This window comes from Notothenia rossii (genome assembly GCF_949606895.1).
Source record: "Notothenia rossii genome assembly, chromosome: 5".
In the NCBI taxonomy this organism is placed as follows: Eukaryota; Metazoa; Chordata; class Actinopteri; order Perciformes; family Nototheniidae; genus Notothenia; species Notothenia rossii.
Window position 1 is genome coordinate 62,980,929 of NC_136903.1, and position 19,412 is coordinate 63,000,340.

General features: G+C 36.8%; 4 protein-coding genes and 1 long non-coding RNA gene across 6 annotated transcripts in view; 3 read left to right on the top strand and 2 right to left on the bottom strand.

Annotated features, from left to right (window-relative positions):
• The window catches only part of LOC307039996, a 23,953-nt gene extending 18,982 nt beyond the window's left edge, over positions 1-4,971 (bottom strand). For both annotated transcript variants that reach the window (XR_013808392.1, XR_013808393.1), the window contains exon 1: positions 4,893-4,971. This is a non-coding gene — a long non-coding RNA (uncharacterized lncRNA). The remainder of the gene's footprint in view (positions 1-4,892) is intronic.
• A 15-nt stretch (positions 4,972-4,986) lies between these two features.
• LOC307039998 (uncharacterized protein) lies at positions 4,987-8,214 on the top strand. The gene is made up of 3 exons (XM_079682493.1): positions 4,987-5,029; positions 6,853-6,980; positions 7,085-8,214. The coding sequence occupies exons 1-3, from the start codon at positions 4,993-4,995 to the stop codon at positions 7,415-7,417; spliced, it is 498 nt and encodes a 165-aa protein (XP_079538619.1). The 5' UTR covers positions 4,987-4,992; the 3' UTR covers positions 7,418-8,214.
• Positions 8,215-9,656: 1,442 nt separating this feature from the next.
• Positions 9,657-11,769, top strand: LOC307041634 (uncharacterized protein). Its single transcript, XM_079685088.1, has 2 exons — positions 9,657-10,745; positions 10,863-11,769. Exons 1-2 carry the CDS (start codon positions 10,690-10,692, stop codon positions 11,095-11,097), a joined length of 291 nt encoding a protein of 96 aa, XP_079541214.1. The 5' UTR covers positions 9,657-10,689; the 3' UTR covers positions 11,098-11,769.
• A 2,035-nt stretch (positions 11,770-13,804) lies between these two features.
• LOC307038857 (transcription factor HES-5-like) lies at positions 13,805-14,454 on the bottom strand (the record flags this gene model as incomplete). The annotated part of the gene is made up of 2 exons (XM_079680532.1): positions 13,805-14,218; positions 14,332-14,454. 2 exons carry the CDS (start codon positions 14,452-14,454, stop codon positions 13,805-13,807), a joined length of 537 nt encoding a protein of 178 aa, XP_079536658.1.
• Positions 14,455-17,926: 3,472 nt separating this feature from the next.
• LOC307039997 (transcription factor HES-5-like) lies at positions 17,927-18,585 on the top strand (the record flags this gene model as incomplete). The annotated part of the gene is made up of 2 exons (XM_079682492.1): positions 17,927-18,049; positions 18,163-18,585. 2 exons carry the CDS (start codon positions 17,927-17,929, stop codon positions 18,583-18,585), a joined length of 546 nt encoding a protein of 181 aa, XP_079538618.1.
• Between the last annotated feature and the right edge of the window lie 827 nt (positions 18,586-19,412).

The window sequence follows — 19,412 nt, forward strand, 5'->3', positions numbered from 1 at the left end:
TTTCCTTAATAAGTAGACAAGGCTGGCTTATCATAAGCTTATCTAGTTCTACATGTCTACTCTATACCCACTTTCCTGAACAATTTTCATTGTGAGTTATAATTCACCATCTCAGGTTATCATTAGGGGGAAATGACAGCAGCACAGTGTTCAATATATTGTACTTTCGGTATCTAAATGATACAATGTTGTTTACATTGCTCATGAGGACAGACCACCTTATTTAGGGATTCTTTCAATTGTAATTTAATTTGTAATTGATTGTGGATTTTGTATCCAGTTTTCACTTTATGTATCTTTATACAATGTTTACTACTTTTCTTATGAGGACAGACAGCCTTATTTACAGATTCTTGAAATTCAATTGTAATTTCATTTGTAAATAGTTACATTCATGTGGATTTATCCAGTTTGCACATTTGTATGCATGCACTTATAGGTGCATCTGTTGTTGTTGAAGGCCTGGCTGTTACAGTCTTTATTTACACTAGTTTGTTGTAGGCCTACTGGCCTAGATGTTTATGCAGTTTTAAAGCACCTTGGCTTTGTTCTGAATGCACTTTGTTGTAGTTATCCTACAGAGAAAAATAAAATACACTTGACTTGGAATTAATGTACTGTATGCATTCAAAAGTGCTGAATAAATGTTTTATGGACCCATAATAGTGATTATTATTTAAGTTAAGTTTTGCCATAATCATGTATTTTTCCATAATCAGGCAGCTGAACAACATTGGTAAAAAATGTATACATTATATATATATATATATATATTAGAGATGTTAAGATTCACCGATTCGCATCGGTGCACCGGCATAAACGTTCAAGATGCGAGTGCACCGGTTGAAAGAGTGCACATCGGCTACAGTTTGGGTTGAACTCGCGATGCATCGATTGCGTAGCGTCTTTGCATCGGTAAAAAACCGATTCATTCATATAAAATCCCCTTATCTTGTCAACGTTCAGCAGAGACGATCTTTGATATTTGCTTCGCCACTACGGAGAACGAGAGTCTCAGTTATCAACACACACGGAAGTTGAGGAGAAAGAGAAACACAGCGCAGCGAAAAATACCTACAAATCAAACGTTTGGCAACACTTCGGATTGTTCAAGAAAGACGGTGTAATAGTCCTTTATGCTATATAGTTGACCGCAGGTCATGGAGAGTAATAAGGTATCCGTAGACCTTTGTATGAGGTATCTTTATTACTTAACAGGTCTACAGCCATGATACATAGATCCGTCCTAGATGCGGACTTGCATACACACAGTATCACTCCGCAGCCGCACCCCATCAGTAACGTCCTGATGGTATATGTGCGCGGCACTATTACTACAGACGGTCAACTTGAAAAATCACTCGCAAATTGTTAACGATGCCGAGCCGCTTTAAAGTACACAAGTAGTACGAGGAACTTAGCGACGCACATAAAGAGGCGACATGGGGTCTGCGGCTGAAAAGAGAGACCTGAAAGTGAGACATATGAGTTAAATCACTCAGGGAGGTGTTCTGTCAGAGAGAGATGTTTAGCTTACAGCAGCCTGTGACGGCCAATAATAATTTAAATGTCTTCCTTACTGTAAGCAGTTATGAAATACCTGTTTGTGAAAGGTTATTTGTTTTCTTTATTGTTCAGATAGAAACCAATGCTTTCTGCTCACTGGTGAGTTAGCCTCTGAGTGTTCAGCACATCAGGCTGGCAGCTGTATGGGCATTGCTCTATGGTAGCTGTTATTTGCACATTGTTAATCATGAGCAATGCATCCTTACATTGTTTAACTGTGAGGTGTTATACAATTGTACTCTGGAGAGCTTTTAAAGGTAAAAAAATAAACGGTATGATGGGATGTGCAGTACCAAATATGTAAAGCACTTTTTTGTTAATGTATGATTTGCTGCATATCAGGAATAAAACAAAAATCCTCTGTCGTACCATATTGAATTATCATTATTTTTGCATCGTGTTGAATCGCATCGTATCGCCCCGAATCGCATAATGTTGAATCAAATCGTATCGAACTGTATCGCAACAGGGGTGAATCGTATCGTATCGCATCGCCTGGTGTTTCAAAGGTATCGTTAATGTATCGTATCGTGGTAACGTATCGAGATGCGCATCGCATCGGCCTCAGTGATGGAGATGCACATCCCTAATATATATATATTTCTATTAATCATTTTCGGCCTTTCGGCATTCGGTTTTCGGCCAACTGTTTCCTATTTTCGGTATCGGTTTCGGCCAAGAATTTCCCATTCGGTGCACCCCTAGTAACAAGTATGTATAATCTGCAACAACTGTCAGGTGGTGTTATTGATTATCTTTGCAAAAGAGCCCCCACCAATATTGATTTTGAAAAATATATTTTAATTGAAATATGGGAGCAAAAACAAAAGGGTAGAATTGATCATACCATATTATGTTATTATTGCAACTGTTTTTATTATATTGTGTTGTTTTGTTTATATATATATATATATATATATATGTATGTGTGTGTGTACAAATGAATTAATATAAAGTGTATATATGTGAGTGTGGGTGTATAAATGAATGAATAGATCTGTGTGTATACATTAATAAATACATGTGTGAGTACTTATAAGTGTGTGTTCATATATATATGTTTATAAATGAATAAATGTGTGTATATATATATATATATATATATAAAAAATAGTGTGTGTTTATATATATATGTTTATAAATGAATAAATGTGTATATATATATATATATATATATAAAATAGTGTGTGTTTATATATATATATGTTTATAAATGAATAAATGCGTGTATATATATATATATATATCAAATAGTGTGTGTTTATATATATATATGTTTATAAATGAATAAATGTGGGTGTATATATATATATATATATATATATAAAACAGTATCATTAAATAATGCTGTGTGTATATATTATAAATGAATGAATATATATGTGTGTATACATTAATAAATACATGTGTGAGTACATATAAGTGTGTGTTTATATATATATATATATATATGTTTATAAATGAATAAATGTGTGTATATATATATATATATATATATAAAATAGTGTGTGTTTATATATATATATATATGTTTATAAATGAATAAATGTGTGTATATATATATATATATATATATAGAAGATAGTGTGTGTTTATATATATTTTTTTATAAACTGAATAAATGTGTGTGTATATATATATATATATATATATATATATATATATATATATATATATATATATATATATAAAACAGTATCATTAAATAATGCTGTGTGTATATAAATGAATGAATACATCTCTGTGTATAAATGAATAAATACATGTGTGAGTACATATAAGTGTGTGTTTATATATATATGTTTATAAATGAATAAATGTGTGTGTATATATATATATATATATATATAAAATAGTATCATAAAATAATTCTGTCAGATAAATGAAGTACACAGTAATAGTCAAGGTTATATTCAATATTCTGCACTTACACAAGCTGAGATGATAAAACACCAGTAATACAATCTCAGGACTCTTCGATATGGCTTTCAGCGTTCGTCAGTCATATTGACAAAGAAGCACTATTATATTGTATATTATGCAGCGTTTATAAGGACGGTATTTTGCTTGTCAGATTCAGGTTTCGCGCGCTTCTATGACGCTATCGCGTAGAGCTACGTCGATCCTTGCGTAAGACGGAAGTGGGCGTGGTTAAATCTCCGGGGTGTCTAAATAGTGCTTCCAGGCCAGCGGGCCATTTATAATGTCGAGCCCTGTTACTACGTTTGTAAACCATTTCAATCTTGGGAGTGTTTCGTTTTTTGAAAAAGTTTCTAAGAAATATATTATGTTGGTTTACCTAAAAAGTTGATTCATTTTACTCAACACTATATCTTTTTTATAATTGGAGCCCTAAGATAGTTAACAGTAGATGACTGAACTGCACACAGTTAATTAATATGCTAAGTAACAGGCTGTTTAAGACAGAACAATCTGGATCAGCGGGGCTTAGATTAAATGTATAGCCAACCAAGAATACAGATAGTGTTACTGAATAACTATTTTATGATTAACAATTAAATAAGTTACCAACATACCTCAGAAAACAAATCCCTTTTCGCCTGTATTTGCAAGAGATATCTTTCTTAAGTACATTTACTATATTACTGCACACAATTCAATGCACTTTTAGTCGACATACCTTTCCATTTGATATAGCTTTACACTCCTCTCCACTATATCTTTTTTATAATTGGAGCCCTAAGATAGTTAACAGTAGACGACTGAACTGCACACAGTTAATTAATATGCTAAGTAACAGGCTGTTTAAGACAGAACAATCTGGATCCGCGGGGCTTAGATTAAATGTATAGCCAACCAAGAATACAGATAGTGTTACTGAATAACTATTTTATGATTAACAATTAAATAAGTTACCAACATACCTCAGAAAACAAATCCCTCTTCGCCTGTATTTGCAAGAGATATCTTTCTTAAGTACATTTACTATATTACTGCACACAATTCAATGCACTTTTAGTCGACATACCTTTCCATTTGATATAGCTTTACACTCCTCTCCACTACATCCTAGAGGCAAATATTGTATTTTGTATTACACAACATCCTTCTGATAGCTTTAGTTACTGTTCAGTTTGCAGTTTGTCACACCCTCACTTTCCTAAAAGATCTGAATAATGTTTCCACCACTACTTAATAGTTTGGTCATTAATCCAAACCATGGATAGCAACATTTTGAAAGAGCTGCAAAACAGTTGAGGGCAATGTAAAAATAAATATAAATATATTATAAATAATATAATGTAAAAGCCCAGGACAATTTTGTGGTAAAAGAAAATGGAAAAAAGCCATTTACAGTTACTCACCAGTGAGAAAGGGACGAACTTCGCATAATATCCTTCAGCCACGGCTGCACCTGTTGGCTCGGTTCACTTCAAAGGTCACTGCGTCATGCCGGTTTGGTTCATGAAGTTCAGTGAAGATGTTCTTAAATCCTTTAACGGTAGGTGCTCTTATTCTCCCTTTTATATCCGACAGAGTAAAGTTTTAGAGACACTTTATGTGTTAGTCCAAAAACATCTGTATGGTGGTAGTAGGAGACCAGACAGTCCCGACATACAGCAGCAAATTCAGTCTTCCGGTTATGGATGAGCCGTGCTAACCATAGGGCTAACAGTACCGTTACGAATGATGTTAGTCCGGTTAGCCGGTGATGGGTAGTTACGTACGGTTCTTTGCTTAACTACTTGGCCACCTTTACGTGCTTTCTCCTCTTACATTTAACTTCCTGTCCTGCCAACTGCTGATAACAAGTTTGTGTCACAGAAGTAATAAAGACCATCTTATTTATTGTGGTCGTTTTTGACCAGTTAGCCATCTTGATATTTTCCTCAAATCCATTCACGTTAAGCTAACGGTTTTAAAATGCTGTTCAATTTCTTATTTTCGTTAAACTTAAATACATAAGCTATAGTTTAAGATACACTTGCTGTTATTGGTTAGTCAATAAACTACCGTAATGGTGCTGGGAGTCCCAACCGGTCCCAACAGAGGGCGGAGGAGGCGGGATGGACTAGCCAGGCTCCCCGTTACACCTGAGCAATGTTAGCCATTAACAGATGATTACATTTACATTACATTGCATTTAGCTGACGCTTTTATTCAAAGCGACTTACAATAAGTACATTCGACCAGGAAGATACAAACTTGAAGAAAACAGAATCATATAAGTACATCAGGTTTCATAGAGCCAAACAGATTATATGTTAGCTTCTCCTTCGCAGTGGCTTAATTAACATTTTACATCTGACTCTACCTCTTATATTTCCTCGTGTGCTGTACTATAGCCTCCCTTGTACTTTTCGTTAAAAAAAACTCGTTTCCAACACTACTTCTTCTAATATTAATTGTTCACCCATTTTTAGCCTTTCCTAATGTTGGCGCGTCGGACATGCAGCGTCATCAACCGGTGTCCACTTCCTGTCACATTCATAATGCCCTGAATAAACAAAGTGACAAATAAAACGTGTTGCTTTGATGTTCACCAGATAAAGTAACTCCAAAATAGGAAGCTTTTAACAATTGTATTAAATAAATGATATGTGTGAAATGTAAATACAATCATTTCGATTTTAATATTGCTTTTTACCCACTTCAACAATATGGGTAATTATTTTAGCGGGGTCCCACCTTTTTCCATTGGTGGTGCACTGTTTGGGGACAGGATCCTCAAAAGGTCCATTTGTAAAGGGACACTATTTTATGCTATAATAGACGGAGTGTGGGAAAAGCTCTGGAGGGCAGAGTTAGGTGTTAATGACATCCATCCATCCCACCAGCAGCCAAGTAATTCTCAAAAGGGATTTGGCACACTTCAGGAAACAGCTGCCACCCCCCCCCCCCCCACCCCCAGGAAACATCCTACACTCTACTAAATTGACGGTATCAAAATTATGTTTTGGTACATGAAATACCTACATTACACGATAAATTGTATTTCTCTATCTTGTGTGGGATGAGATGATGAGCGTGTGCTAGGTCAAAGTCATTGATCCCAGCATCAGGCAGCAGATCTGCTCTCTACAGGGTCACCACTTTCCCAGATTCACACAGAGCTCAGTGACTCTCTCTCCATCACCCCCCCAGTCCTCCACCTGTTCCCCTGAGATCTAACCATTGTCCCCCTCGCATGCAATAACTGCATGTTGCAGCTCGTCTGCTCCACATCTCTTTGTCTCTCTGAGCTTTCTGATTGGCTGAGACTGTGAGAAAGTGCAATGAGACCCAGACCCACACATTCATATGGAGATGTGGGACTATAAATAGGAGGGATGAAGCCAGCAGAGATCAGATTCTCTCGACAGAGACCTCTACAGCACAGAGATCCAGACATGGCGCCTACAATCACTGCAGCAATGACCAACTCTCAGGAGCCTCACACTCTGAACCACAAGGTACATTCAAGATTCAACAAGATATAAATATTGGCATTGAGATGTTCATGTCAAACCTAAACTCCAGAATAAGATTATTAATGACTTTTTTCTTCTTTCTGCAGCTCAGAAAGCCTCTGGTGGAGAAGTTACGCAGAGAGCGAATCAACAGCAGCATTGAGCAGATCAAGTCTCTCCTGGGTCCAGAGTTCCTCAAACAGCAGCCAGACTCCAAGCTGGAGAAAGCAGACATCCTGGAGATGACAGTTTGTGTCCTGAGACGACTGCAGCAGCAGAATGAAAAGCAGAGAAAACTGCTGAACCACATCAACCAGATGCAGTGTTCCTCTGATGAGAACCTGAGAGAGGCTGACTTCTCTCTGCTGAGCTCCACAGTCCAGACCAGCATCACCAAAGAGAAGAGTCCAGTCAACAGCGCCCCCTGGAGGCCGTGGTAGACCGCTACTGACAGGAGTTACTACCAGACAAACTGAGATGACCATATTGGTCAAAGGTTACTGGAATTGAATTCTTCTGAAATCTGAAAAATTAAGAAATTGTTATTCTGTTTATACAGAAGGTTGTTTTTGTGTTTTATTAATGAAAGATAGCAACTATATCTTTCAATTTAAGAAAGAGAAGATATCCTCATGCATGTTTCATGAACCAAATCTGATTGCATCTGCAATTATTATTCAACCTCACTGTACTTCATGTGTTGGTAGATTACAGTGCTATGGTTACATATGTAATCTTTTGATTGTTATTGATAATTTTTATCAAAAATGGTAATTGTTCTTTTCATGGATATATTGTCGTGTTGGACTTCTGATTTCTAAGAACTGATCTTTTGTTAGATCAAATTGTTTATACCTTTTTTCTTAAAGGTTTGCTTAATATCACACTGTTGCCATTTTCCAGTGACTATCATGTTGTCTTTTTTGAACATTCATGTCTTTAGCAGTTAACATTCATCACACTGTGATATTGACATTCTGATCTGTTCTAATGTACATCCTACTGTTTTGCTTTTATTTATTAAGAGCAAAGAGTTTTTGTTTTAAAATAACAGTTTCTAATGTCTTCAAGTGTGTTTGTCTTTTATAAAAACAGTTGTTCCTCTACTCTGCGTGAGTACAGTGTCTTGTAGAGATCTACAAGTTGTGGTTGTGATGTATCATCACCTCTATTTTGAGCTTTCATGCTTGTTGTAGCTCCTTTTGCTTTTTGAATAAACATTACTGTTAATTTCAAATAGTGTCTTCTCACGTTGTTTCATCTTATTGCTCTTTGATAATCTTAGAATAATTTGTTTCATGTTTTCTATGCATCCATTCAAATGTATTTTAATAATTCAGATTAAGGAAGTCACTCTTCACTTGACACTTGTGCTGCAATTACATATTGTCCACATTACAATACATTACCTTATATAAGACCCCCAAACCCATCCCCTTCTTTTACAACATCTGCAAGAGAGATACATAAAACTAAGAGACACATAAAACTGTTTTTGACGTCCTTTAACGTTTTTTGACTCACTTAAACAAACATATAGCACATAGCCTATGAATAACACTTTAATAATACTAATATTTATATTATTTTTATTGAGTTATTTAGATAAGATATTGCTTACATGAAAAATGAACTTCATTTTTGCATTTGTAATTCCAATTAACCATCTCAATAACAATGAGAATGAGTATGAACCAGTTTATCAGTGTCAACAACCATCAAACCAAAGCAAATTGAGTATTAAACACCCCCCCCACACACACACACCACACACACACTGGGTGTATCATGGGGTGGTGTGTTGGGTGTTGTTTGACTAATTGATCTCTGCAGCTTACAGCCTTCCTACTAAATACACCCACTGGACCACATGTGATATGTCAGTTATGTGTAGAGTTGATGGTACATTTAGATGCTACCTGTCATCAATTGAGATTTTACTTCTTTAAAAGTTAATTTTGATTATCCGACAAATATTGATAAAAGACAAAAAGTGATTCACACAAAATGTGAGTCCCCTTTCTGTTGATGAGTGGATTAGGGGACAGTTATATCTGGGTATTTCCTAAGAATTTTTGTAAATAAAACATTTTTATAATATCACAACACAAATCACACTTCACAAACAACTAAATTCAAAATACAAACAAGCAAAATGTGTGTAAATTGACGCTTTATTTTTATGTATGCTACACCTGATAGGTGCAATCATCCTAACGTACTGTATATAGCTATGGCTGTATGTTATGCTCTGTTATTTCCATTTTTGTCTTGTTTTTTCTGTACTGTTACATTTCTATTTTCCCCTTAAAAACACATTTTCCTTTTCTTTTTTTACTCATGAACTGCTGGAACAATTGATTTATCAGGCTATAACGTTTTTATCTTGTCTTATCTTTTGGTGATAATACAGATTGGGTTTTTAAACAGGTATAAATGGAGGGGGGAAATCTATTTGTCAATGGCCAACCATTCCACAGTTAAGGGCCGCAAACTGAGAGGGTTATGTGTTTTTTTTCTTTCCTGAAATAAAGCTTTATTAAATGCTGTTTGTGTTCATTATTCTAGCTCACTAAAACAACTGCAAGATGTAATTATTTGTAGGTGGGTTTACCTTCCTTCTTATCTCCTCCATCTGTCTGTGTGTCGGTCTGCTGTCAGGTTCCCCCACCCCCACCCCCAACCCCCCTCCTCTGAGTGGCCTGCACAGGGTTGGACGTGCCCCGGTCACACGCCCTCCTCTCGCTCTGGAGCTTGGAGCCGCAGCGACACACGGCTTCCCACACTTCTGAATGCAGGCTGCTCAGCTGCACACACAATGGAAGTGTGTCTGCTCCACAAAGCCTGGGGACGGTTCTCAGGCAGAAAGTCACTTCACACACAAACCATCTGCTTTAGCTCTAACTCACTGTGGAGACACACACAGTCAGAAAATATACATTTCAAAGATTATTACAGATTTGAGATTTATTTTTAAAGACTGATTTAGTTATATGGTATTCTAGTTTATTTTATTTACAGAGGTTAATAGACGTTTTTCTTCAAGTAAAATCCACTTCACAGATCAGCCATCTGCTTTATATGTAACTCAAAGAGATTTGGAAAATATAATTGTATAACATTTTTGCAGCTATTAGGTTATTTTTAAAGAATGTGTTTAATTATATGGCACCGTGGTTATTTAACGTTTTATTTGCTGATGTAATTAGACACGTTTGTTCAGTAACATTTATTTTAACAGTACATTTTTAATGATCTTTCTATGAAAGAGGAGGAATTCATGCTTCATATATCTTTTTTCATCGCCTTATAGTATTTGCTGATGCAATTGAGACATTATTGTTTAGTATAACTGAAAAAGTGTACATCCTGAAAAAAATTACTTCCCAGACTAGATTGGTCTTGGCCATTTCAAATTATAATCAGTTTCAAAATTCAAAATTGTTGCCGTGTATACCTCAGGAAAAACATTTTCCCACTGACCTCTCTGATGTATGGCATGAAGATAAAGCATCCCACCTGTTCTGTGTGACAAGCATTAAATTCACTCTATTGTCATGAACCCTGAGCCTCCTGATTGGCTGAAAGAGCCCAAAGGGCGCAGGATGAACAGTATAAATGCAGAGCAGCAGACGCAGATGTCATCAGAAACTTCCTCCGAACCTTCTCAAGCAACAACAGATCTTCTCAACACACGAAGCAAAACCTGGAAATGGCTCTCTACGCAGACCTCGCTTTTCAAGACAGCGTAAAGGAACAGCTCTTTAGGTAAGCCAAAGCTCCAATACATCAAACTCTCAATAACAAATATGCTGTTTCATTTCTGTATATGTTTTTATTTCAATAAGTTCATTTGACTAAACTCCATGATTTTGTCTCTCTCAGGTGTAAACTCAACATTCTGGAGAGGAAATGCAGCACTGGGGTGGAGAAGCTGAAGGCTCTGATTGCAGAGCACCTGCAGAACGGCATCCCTGTCGCAGACATCCTGGAGAAGACCAAGTCCCTGCTCACACTGAGGAAAGCCCTGCTCACACACAACGGCTACTCCAAATATTCAAGGGATATTTTACGTCTGTTTCCTGAAGAAGAGGATGACCTGACTCCACTGTGCTTTTAAAGACAATGAGAAATGGACTTGAGAAAAATCACCAAAGCTGCCTTTAAATAATGGCAGTTTGTTGATTTGTGAACACCAGCTGCATCTGATCATTTTAGAGAAATGCCTTATGTGCTTTATGATGAGCAGAACAGAGTATACTATAATTTTATTGTTGCTTTAACAGAAGCCAGAGGAAGAAAGAAAGACAATTGGATTCAGAGGTGAAGAGGTCACTGAGGGAGAAGAAGAGTCCGTAGCTAACTTGTTAAAACATGTTTTGCTGCTATTGTGGAATTTATTATTCTCGTGGTTGTAGTTGTTTTTTAAAATAATAATAATGACCACGCATTATGATTCCAGTCTTTAACTAAGAATGATTTTTGTTAAGACCAACATGTTTTAAAGGATTGAACTTAATCTTCAGATATATTGTTTAACTGCAGTAAAATCTGCTTAACATTTTAAGCCCAACTGAGCGATATTAACCTATTCTTCCTGTGAAAATGAAATACAGGCTAATATTGTGTTATTGCAGTTTGCTTACAGTGTCTTACTGCCTTGTTTCAAGGTATATTATATCGAACACCAGCCTTTCTTCTGAAAAGGGATTTGTTATTGCTTTGTGTATGCCATGTATGCATGTTTGGTTTCATTAATTATTATTTGTATTCATCCAAAGTGGATTGAAATGTGTTTTGTTGCTTTTGCAGACTTCAGAATAATAAATATGTAAGAAATTCAATAATTTTCTTATCATCTTGTTTCAATGCATTTGGGAATACATCGTTTACGCTGTTCATGGTCAGAGCTTAAACAGAATAGTCATATTTTTTCATTTTATCTTTCATAATTCAATCTCTTAAGTGGATTGCGCGCTTTGTAACACAAGAAGCATTGAGTGCTTCATGAAAGGCCATCTGTTAACTGTCACCCCACTAGTGGTGAAATGATTCTAAGTACACAAATACTTTACTCTAGTGCAATCTTTAGGTACTTGCAATTAAATTCCCTATTATCATTTTCTGCTTCCCTGCCGTTACATTTCTGAGTAAACATTTGACTTTTCCCGAACAGAATTATTTTTGCAAATCCAGATTTATTACAAACTATATAATCAATAAATAAATCATGAAGTACTAAGTTTAGTGAAGTTACCTGCAATATATTGTAGTAGTACCAGAAGTGGAAGAAGTACACAGACTATTTTCTTAAGTAGGAGTATACTACAGTGTAAAAATACACAGATACAAGTACAAGTCCTGCATTCAAAATGATACCTAAGTAAACAAGTTATAAAAGTATTAGCAACCAAAACAAGTTTAAACACCAAAAGTAAAAGTACTCGTTATGCAAAACAGCCCATTTAAGCACCATATATTTTAAATAATAATATTATAATGATTGATGCATTCATGGTTTGTCGCTTCAATATTGCACCATGCATTACTCTTATCTGGAATCGGATGTACCAGAATATATCAATGGTACTATGACTACTTTACATCAGGCATAAGCAAACAATCGAAGTAATTCTTCATCAAACAACCACCACACAAGTACAGGCAGGTTTTAGGTTAAAGGACCTGGACAAAAGAGCTCAGATGTTTGCATAAAGAATAATGACAGTTCACAAAATCATGAGTGTGAATAAAATGTATATAATAATCATATACTATGAGCTTTGTATTCACCACATCCCATTCCGGTGTATAATCAAAGGCAGCCTTATGTGTTAGACAGTTTCCCACTGATATCCTTTAACAGGGAGGTGTTCATCCCACCAGTGAAGTTACATAGACATGGTGAACATATACTGAAACTGTTTGTAAAGTTACAACAGCTCACTGAGACACATTATGTTGATCTGAGACCTAACAGCTGATATAATGATTAAGCAGCTCTCACTGTCTACATTATCAGGCACATTTTTAAGATGTGGATTAGAGTTTAAGAAAGACAAACCTACCTCTGATCGGGTGAGGAGTGCTTCAAGATGTGACTGAGACATGATGTGTTGTTCATCTGTCAGCTTTCTATACAAGCCCTTTTTCAAAATACATTATACATAGTGGTTTAAGATCTGGTACTATTTTTTCAGTAATCGACATGTGTGGTGATAAAAATGAGAGAAACAGTTTTTTTATTGTTTTAGTGATTGTTTTATTGCGCATCACTTGGTTTAAAGAGATACATTCAGACATTCCAAACATGCCCTTCATAGAAGGTATGTGTGCTGTAATTCACAGAGTTATAAAGCAGCACATTTTATTAATGAACACACAAAATTGATCTGATAAAAATGCAGACAATTAAAATGTTAACATATTTTAGAAAGGTAATTTCAATACTCAGAGTATGTGAATATCACATATAAGTCAGAAACATGTGCAACATGATTAACTGTCTCCTTGATGGAGAAAAAGTACAGACATACGTCAGTGTAACTGACAATTAGAAGCATTCCCTTTAGGAACAATCATTTTTACTTCACAGAGTAATACCTGAAATAAGAGACTACCTTCAAAATAGAAAATAGTAGCTGTCCTGCAAATATCACAGAAACAGAATGTGACCTTTGCAAAAGGTAATAATAAATTGCAGAAACACGCAAAAACTCTTCAAAAGTAGAGTACCTGAAGACAGAGGCGAAGTAGAAAGTCCTAGAGTACAAATGTATTTGCTCAGTTCAATCATAAGCGTCACTTTTGTACAAGTTCTTAGGGGTCTACCACGGCCTCCAGACAGAGAAGTCTCTGGCTGGACTCTTCTTTTTTATGCAGCTGGAGCTCAGCAGAGAGAAGTCAGCCTCTCTCAGGTTCTTATCAGAGGAACACTGCATCTTGTTGACGTGGTTCAGCAGTCTTCTCTGGGACTGAGTCTTCCCCTGCTCTTTGGACATGAAGTGTGTCACCTCTTGGACACACCTGGAGTAGCCCTGGTTGACAGCTGCTGAGTCCAAAGCTTGATTCTGCTGCTGCAATCGTCTCAGGACACAAACTGTCATCTCCAGGATGTCTGCTTTCTCCAGCTTGGAGTCTGGCTGCTGTTTGAGGAACTCTGGACCCAGGAGAGACTTGATCTGCTCAATGCTGCTGTTGATTCGCTCTCTGCGTAACTTCTCCACCAGAGGCTTTCTGAGCTGCAGAAAGAAAAATAAAATCATTAATAATCTTATTCTGGAGTTTAGATTTGACATGAACAACGACAACATCTGAGTGACAATATTGAAATCTTGTTGAATCTTGAATTTACCTTGTGGGTAAGAGTGTGAGGCTCCTGAGAGTTGGTCATTGCTGCAGTGATTGTAGGTGCCATGTCTGGATCTCTGTGCTGTAGAGGTCTCTGTCGAGAGAATCTGATCTCTGCTGGCTTCATCCCTCCTACTTATAGTCCCACATCTCCATATGAATGTGTGGGTCTGGGTCTCACTGCACTTTCTCACAGTCTCAGCCAATCAGAGAGCTCAGAGAGACAATGAGAGATGCTGCACGCTGAATGGTTTTATTGCCCGGGGGACAAAGGTTAGATCTCAGGGGAACAGGTGGAGGACTGGGGGGGGAGTGATGGAGAGAGACTCACAGAGCTCTGTGTGAATCTGGGAAAGTGGTGACCCTGTAGAGAGCAGATCTGCTGCTTGATGCTGGGATCAATGACTTTGACTGAGCACACGCTCATCATTAAGATAATGAAATCATGTTACATTCTTGTGAAACTGAACATGCATACATTTGAGTAAGTACAAATGTATCTAATGGAACATTATCCAATGCAAAAGCACTTGCTTACTTGATTTCTTCTCCATCAGGCCGGTCTGTTTATGTTGCCTAATCTGCAAATGCAGTCATAAACATTAATAAATTAATACTATCCTGGATGCAATGGAACTTTTTAAATAGTTCAAATCAAGCCAATTTTTGTATTCCTGTCGAGATAAAAAACATGATCATATTTGATATACAATTTGGTTGCAGGATTTCACAAACAAGTTTAACTTCAAATTCCTAACCAGCACTTGATCAATTCAGGAATAGACCCCCTACTTATCCCCCCGTCATAATAAACAGCCTGGAATGCAGAGGAAAAAATTGAATCCAAAAGAGAGGGGGAAAATAGCTTTTGAATGTTCATTAATCCTTAGTATGTCTGCATTCCAGATAGACATTTTACAAAAGCCTGGTAATGACGAGTCTTGATGACAGGAATTTCCATTCAGAAGCACTGAGACGCTGCTCGTAAACTGACTCCATAATTAATGTGATGTGCAACCAGACACACTTCCTTTGTTCTTCAAAGCCGTGAATGGACGGAGTGTGGGAAAGCAGGGAAAACTCACTCACAGAGCCCCAGAGGGACAAAAGAGGCAGATCAGAAAAAAGACGTCTGCGAGGGGGGGCAGGCATTCTTTACTGAACCTTATTTACTCACTAAACCTTAGTATTTCATGTTTTATATGTATCTGTTTGTAACATTTGAAATGAGCCACTGTGAGAATTAAATCTAAAATGTTTGTTAAAAAGAAATCTAGAGAAAATGGGTTCAAATATGTGTAATTGTCCTACAGTATTTTTGGTATCCATCTTTGAAATCTATTTAACATTTTCAAAACATGTTTTATGGGGCATAGATAAAATATACATTAAATAAATGAGAGAAATAACAGATATAATTCCTCATATACATTCCTTTTATCGATATGTCATATGTGTTCAATGCTACCTCTTTTAAAATGGCATAGCTCTTTCATTTGAATTCTGGAATAATGCACACATTTATTTGTTGTTGTAATTTGTCATATTTTTGTTGTACTTACTTTTTTGAATATGTTTTGTATAATTACATTTCTTATAAAATAATTGTTTTCTTTTTTTATTTAAAAACATTTTGAAAATATATTTTTTAAATAGCTCTATATTTTCTCCTTTTCTACAACTTAGTTCCTCTTACTGTGTTTTACAACAAAGCTAATTCCTTGTTTGTGTTAAACTACTTGCCATTGAACCCTATTCAGATTTTTAAATCTCAATATAGTTTTGTAAAATCTGTCTTTAAATGAGAAATTGTAACTGTTGACAAATATTGTACATTGGTAAAAACATGAAAAACTGTTTTTTGTCAGCTTACAATTACATTACAGTCTATGGATAAAAACCTCTTGTTCAATGTTTGTGTACTGCTTCTTAAAAGAAACTCTATTTACCATGATATTTGCACCTCAACACTTAGTTAACTGCTTGTTAGATTACATTCCCAGTCAAAATGTTTGTTTGTATTTCTCGTGCTCTCGTCTCCTAATTGAAGAGTGTCTAAACAACAAACGTTACCCTCAGGGGAGCCGGGAGCTGCTTGTGTGGGGATGAATTAACATTTAACAAGGCACATGTCTATTGTTGAGTGGGAGCGCTGTCAATGGACAGAGTGTGGGAAAGCCTTGAGAGCAGAGTCACAGTTCAGTGTGATTAGCATCCTGGACCCCACCAGCACCTGACTGTTCTCCGAGGGGAGTTGGCACACTTTTTCCCGCCTTATTCCCTTCTGTATTTCTTTCACAGTCGGTCTCTTTTCTGTTCTAAACTCTATAACTTTGCCAACTTCGTTTCCCCTCTGATTATCAGGTCATTATATCAATGTGAACCTATGTATTTATTACATTTACACATGCCAAACTATCAGCAATGTCACCTTTACAAGAGATATAAAGACTTCATTTTTAAACACTATATAACTTTCTCTAAATTCAATGGGGTTTAAGAAACTTAAAGTAAGTTGACTAATTTTAACAAACAACGGACTTTGTTATAAAACAATTAAAAAGATGAATGGCCATTTCTTCAGTCAATTACCTGAAACCAACATTCCATTCAAATCCCCATTCACGTTTCGAGACGTTTAAGCTCAACCGCTGTCTTTGTGTTCCTCCAGATGGTTTTTGCCGCCAAATTCTGCCTTTTGCAGCAACAAAGGGCCACTAGCCGCCAGTGAGGCATTCAAGCTGCTTTTGTACTGTAGTTATCACAGTCTGTGGGAAACCCGGCCTGACTCCTCACTCACTGGAGCAACTTGTCACAAGACAGAAGGCACATCTGTTTCATCTGGACCACTTTCAGCTGAATTACTTTACTGCTTTACTGAGTGAACAACACAACATATGAACTAGTACCAATCAGGATTTCTTGCAAGATGGTCTTTAACATTTGTGGGACCTGTTATATCTTATCTTAGATATCTTAACTTTAACAGGAAAGACCATTTTCAAGATCATGTTTTCAGGACTTTTTTTTATTTATTTGCATCATCAATTTATCAGGGTCTGGTTCTTGAATTAAAAGCGAAAATGAGACAATATTTAAAAGTCTCAAGTTGTTTTTCAATGTTCAGGACAATCTCTGAGTCAGTCTTCCACACGTGTGACATGATGATGAGCGTGTTTAGTGTGACCACAACTGCAAGATGAATTATTTTATGCAATGGACAGTGTTCAAAACATCTGCTTAAAAAAAAACACAAATATATGCATGCTCAGTTTTAGAAACATAATAAGATGATTTCATTATCTTCAACGTGTGTGATTAAATGATGATGAGTGTGTGTTCAGTCAAAGTCATTGATCCCAGCATCAGGCAGCAGATCTGCTCTCTATAGGGTCACCACTTTCCCAGATTCACACAGAGCTCTGTCCCCCACCTGTTCCCCTGGGATCTAACCTTTGTCCCCCGGGCAATAACAGCATTAAGTGTGCTGCATCTCTCATTGTCTCTCTGAGCTCTCTGATTGGCTGAGACTGTGAGAAAGTGCAGTCAGACCCAGACCCACACATTCATATGGAGATGTGGGACTATAAATAGGAGGGATGAAGCCAGCAGAGATCAGATTCTCTCTACAGAGACCTCTACCGCACAGAGATCCAGACATGGCACCTACAATCACTGCAGCAATGACCAACTCTCAGGAGCCTCACACTCTGACCCACAAGGTAAATTCAAGATTCAACAAGATTTCAATATTGTCATTTAGATGTTGTCGTTGTTTATGCCAAATCTAAACTCCAGAATAAGATTATTAATGATTTTATTTTTCTATCTGCAGCTCAGAAAGCCTCTGGTGGAGAAGTTACGCAGAGAGCGAATCAACAGCAGCATTGAGCAGATCAAGTCTCTCCTGGGTCCAGAGTTCCTCAAACAGCAGCCAGACTCCAAGCTGGAGAAAGCAGACATCCTGGAGATGACAGTTTGTGTCCTGAGACGACTGCAGCAGCAGAATCAAGCTGTGGACTCAGCAGCTGTCAACCAGGGCTATTCCAGATGTGTCCAAGAGGTGACACACTTCCTGTCCAAAGAGCAGGGGAAGACTCAGTCCCAGAGAAGACTGCTGAACCACGTCAACAAGATGCAGTGTTCCTCTGATAAGAACCTGAGAGAGGCTGACTTCTCTCTGCTGAGCTCCACAGTCCAGACCAGCATCACCAAAGAGAAGAGTCCAGTCAACAGCGCCCCCTGGAGGCCGTGGTAGACCCCTACAGACTGGAGTTACTACCAGACAAACCGAGATGACCATATTGGTCAAAGGTTATTAACATACATATTATTCTGAAAAGTAAAAAAGATGCTTGTGACATTTTTTTTGTTTTGCTTACTTGTAGGAAAAAAGGCCGTATTGTGTAGCACAACTTTTTATTCTATGAATACTATAAATTCACTTTTATTTTATAAATGTGATCAAATATTTTGTGAGAATTATCACACCTGCCTTTATGTCCTCTGTCTTTTGGATCAAGATTGATTCAGTGACATGACTAGGCAAATATCTGCTACTTTCTGGTAGCCTTCTTTTTGATGTGCTTGATTTACTCTTTACTCTGTAAAAGATGATTGACTCATGTTGGGTCTTGAAGTGTTTCTGTTCTGCCATCATCATGCTCTGTTGTGTCAACAGTAATAATCTGAAAGTTATTTTCTCTCTTTGTAAGAGAGTTGATCTGCTCTGTTTAGCTTGTACTAAACCATTCCCTCTGTTACTACTGAGGCTGTTAACTCTACTCTATTTGAGTACATTGTCTTGAATTACAAGTTTTCATTGTGATGCATCATCACCACCAGTGCCTCTATGATGTTACTCGTTCATTTTTGTGTGAATAAAAAACATCAACTGAATCCTGATCTGTCCTTTCATCCTTTAAACTGACAAAATGAACAGTGAATAACCTTATCTTAATTCAACAACAATGCAGGGATGATAATATTTATTCAGCTTACCGTACTGGATTACATGAGTTTGTATTGATTGATAGTCAGAGGTGGGAAGTAACTAAGTAGATTGACTCAGGCACTGCACTTACT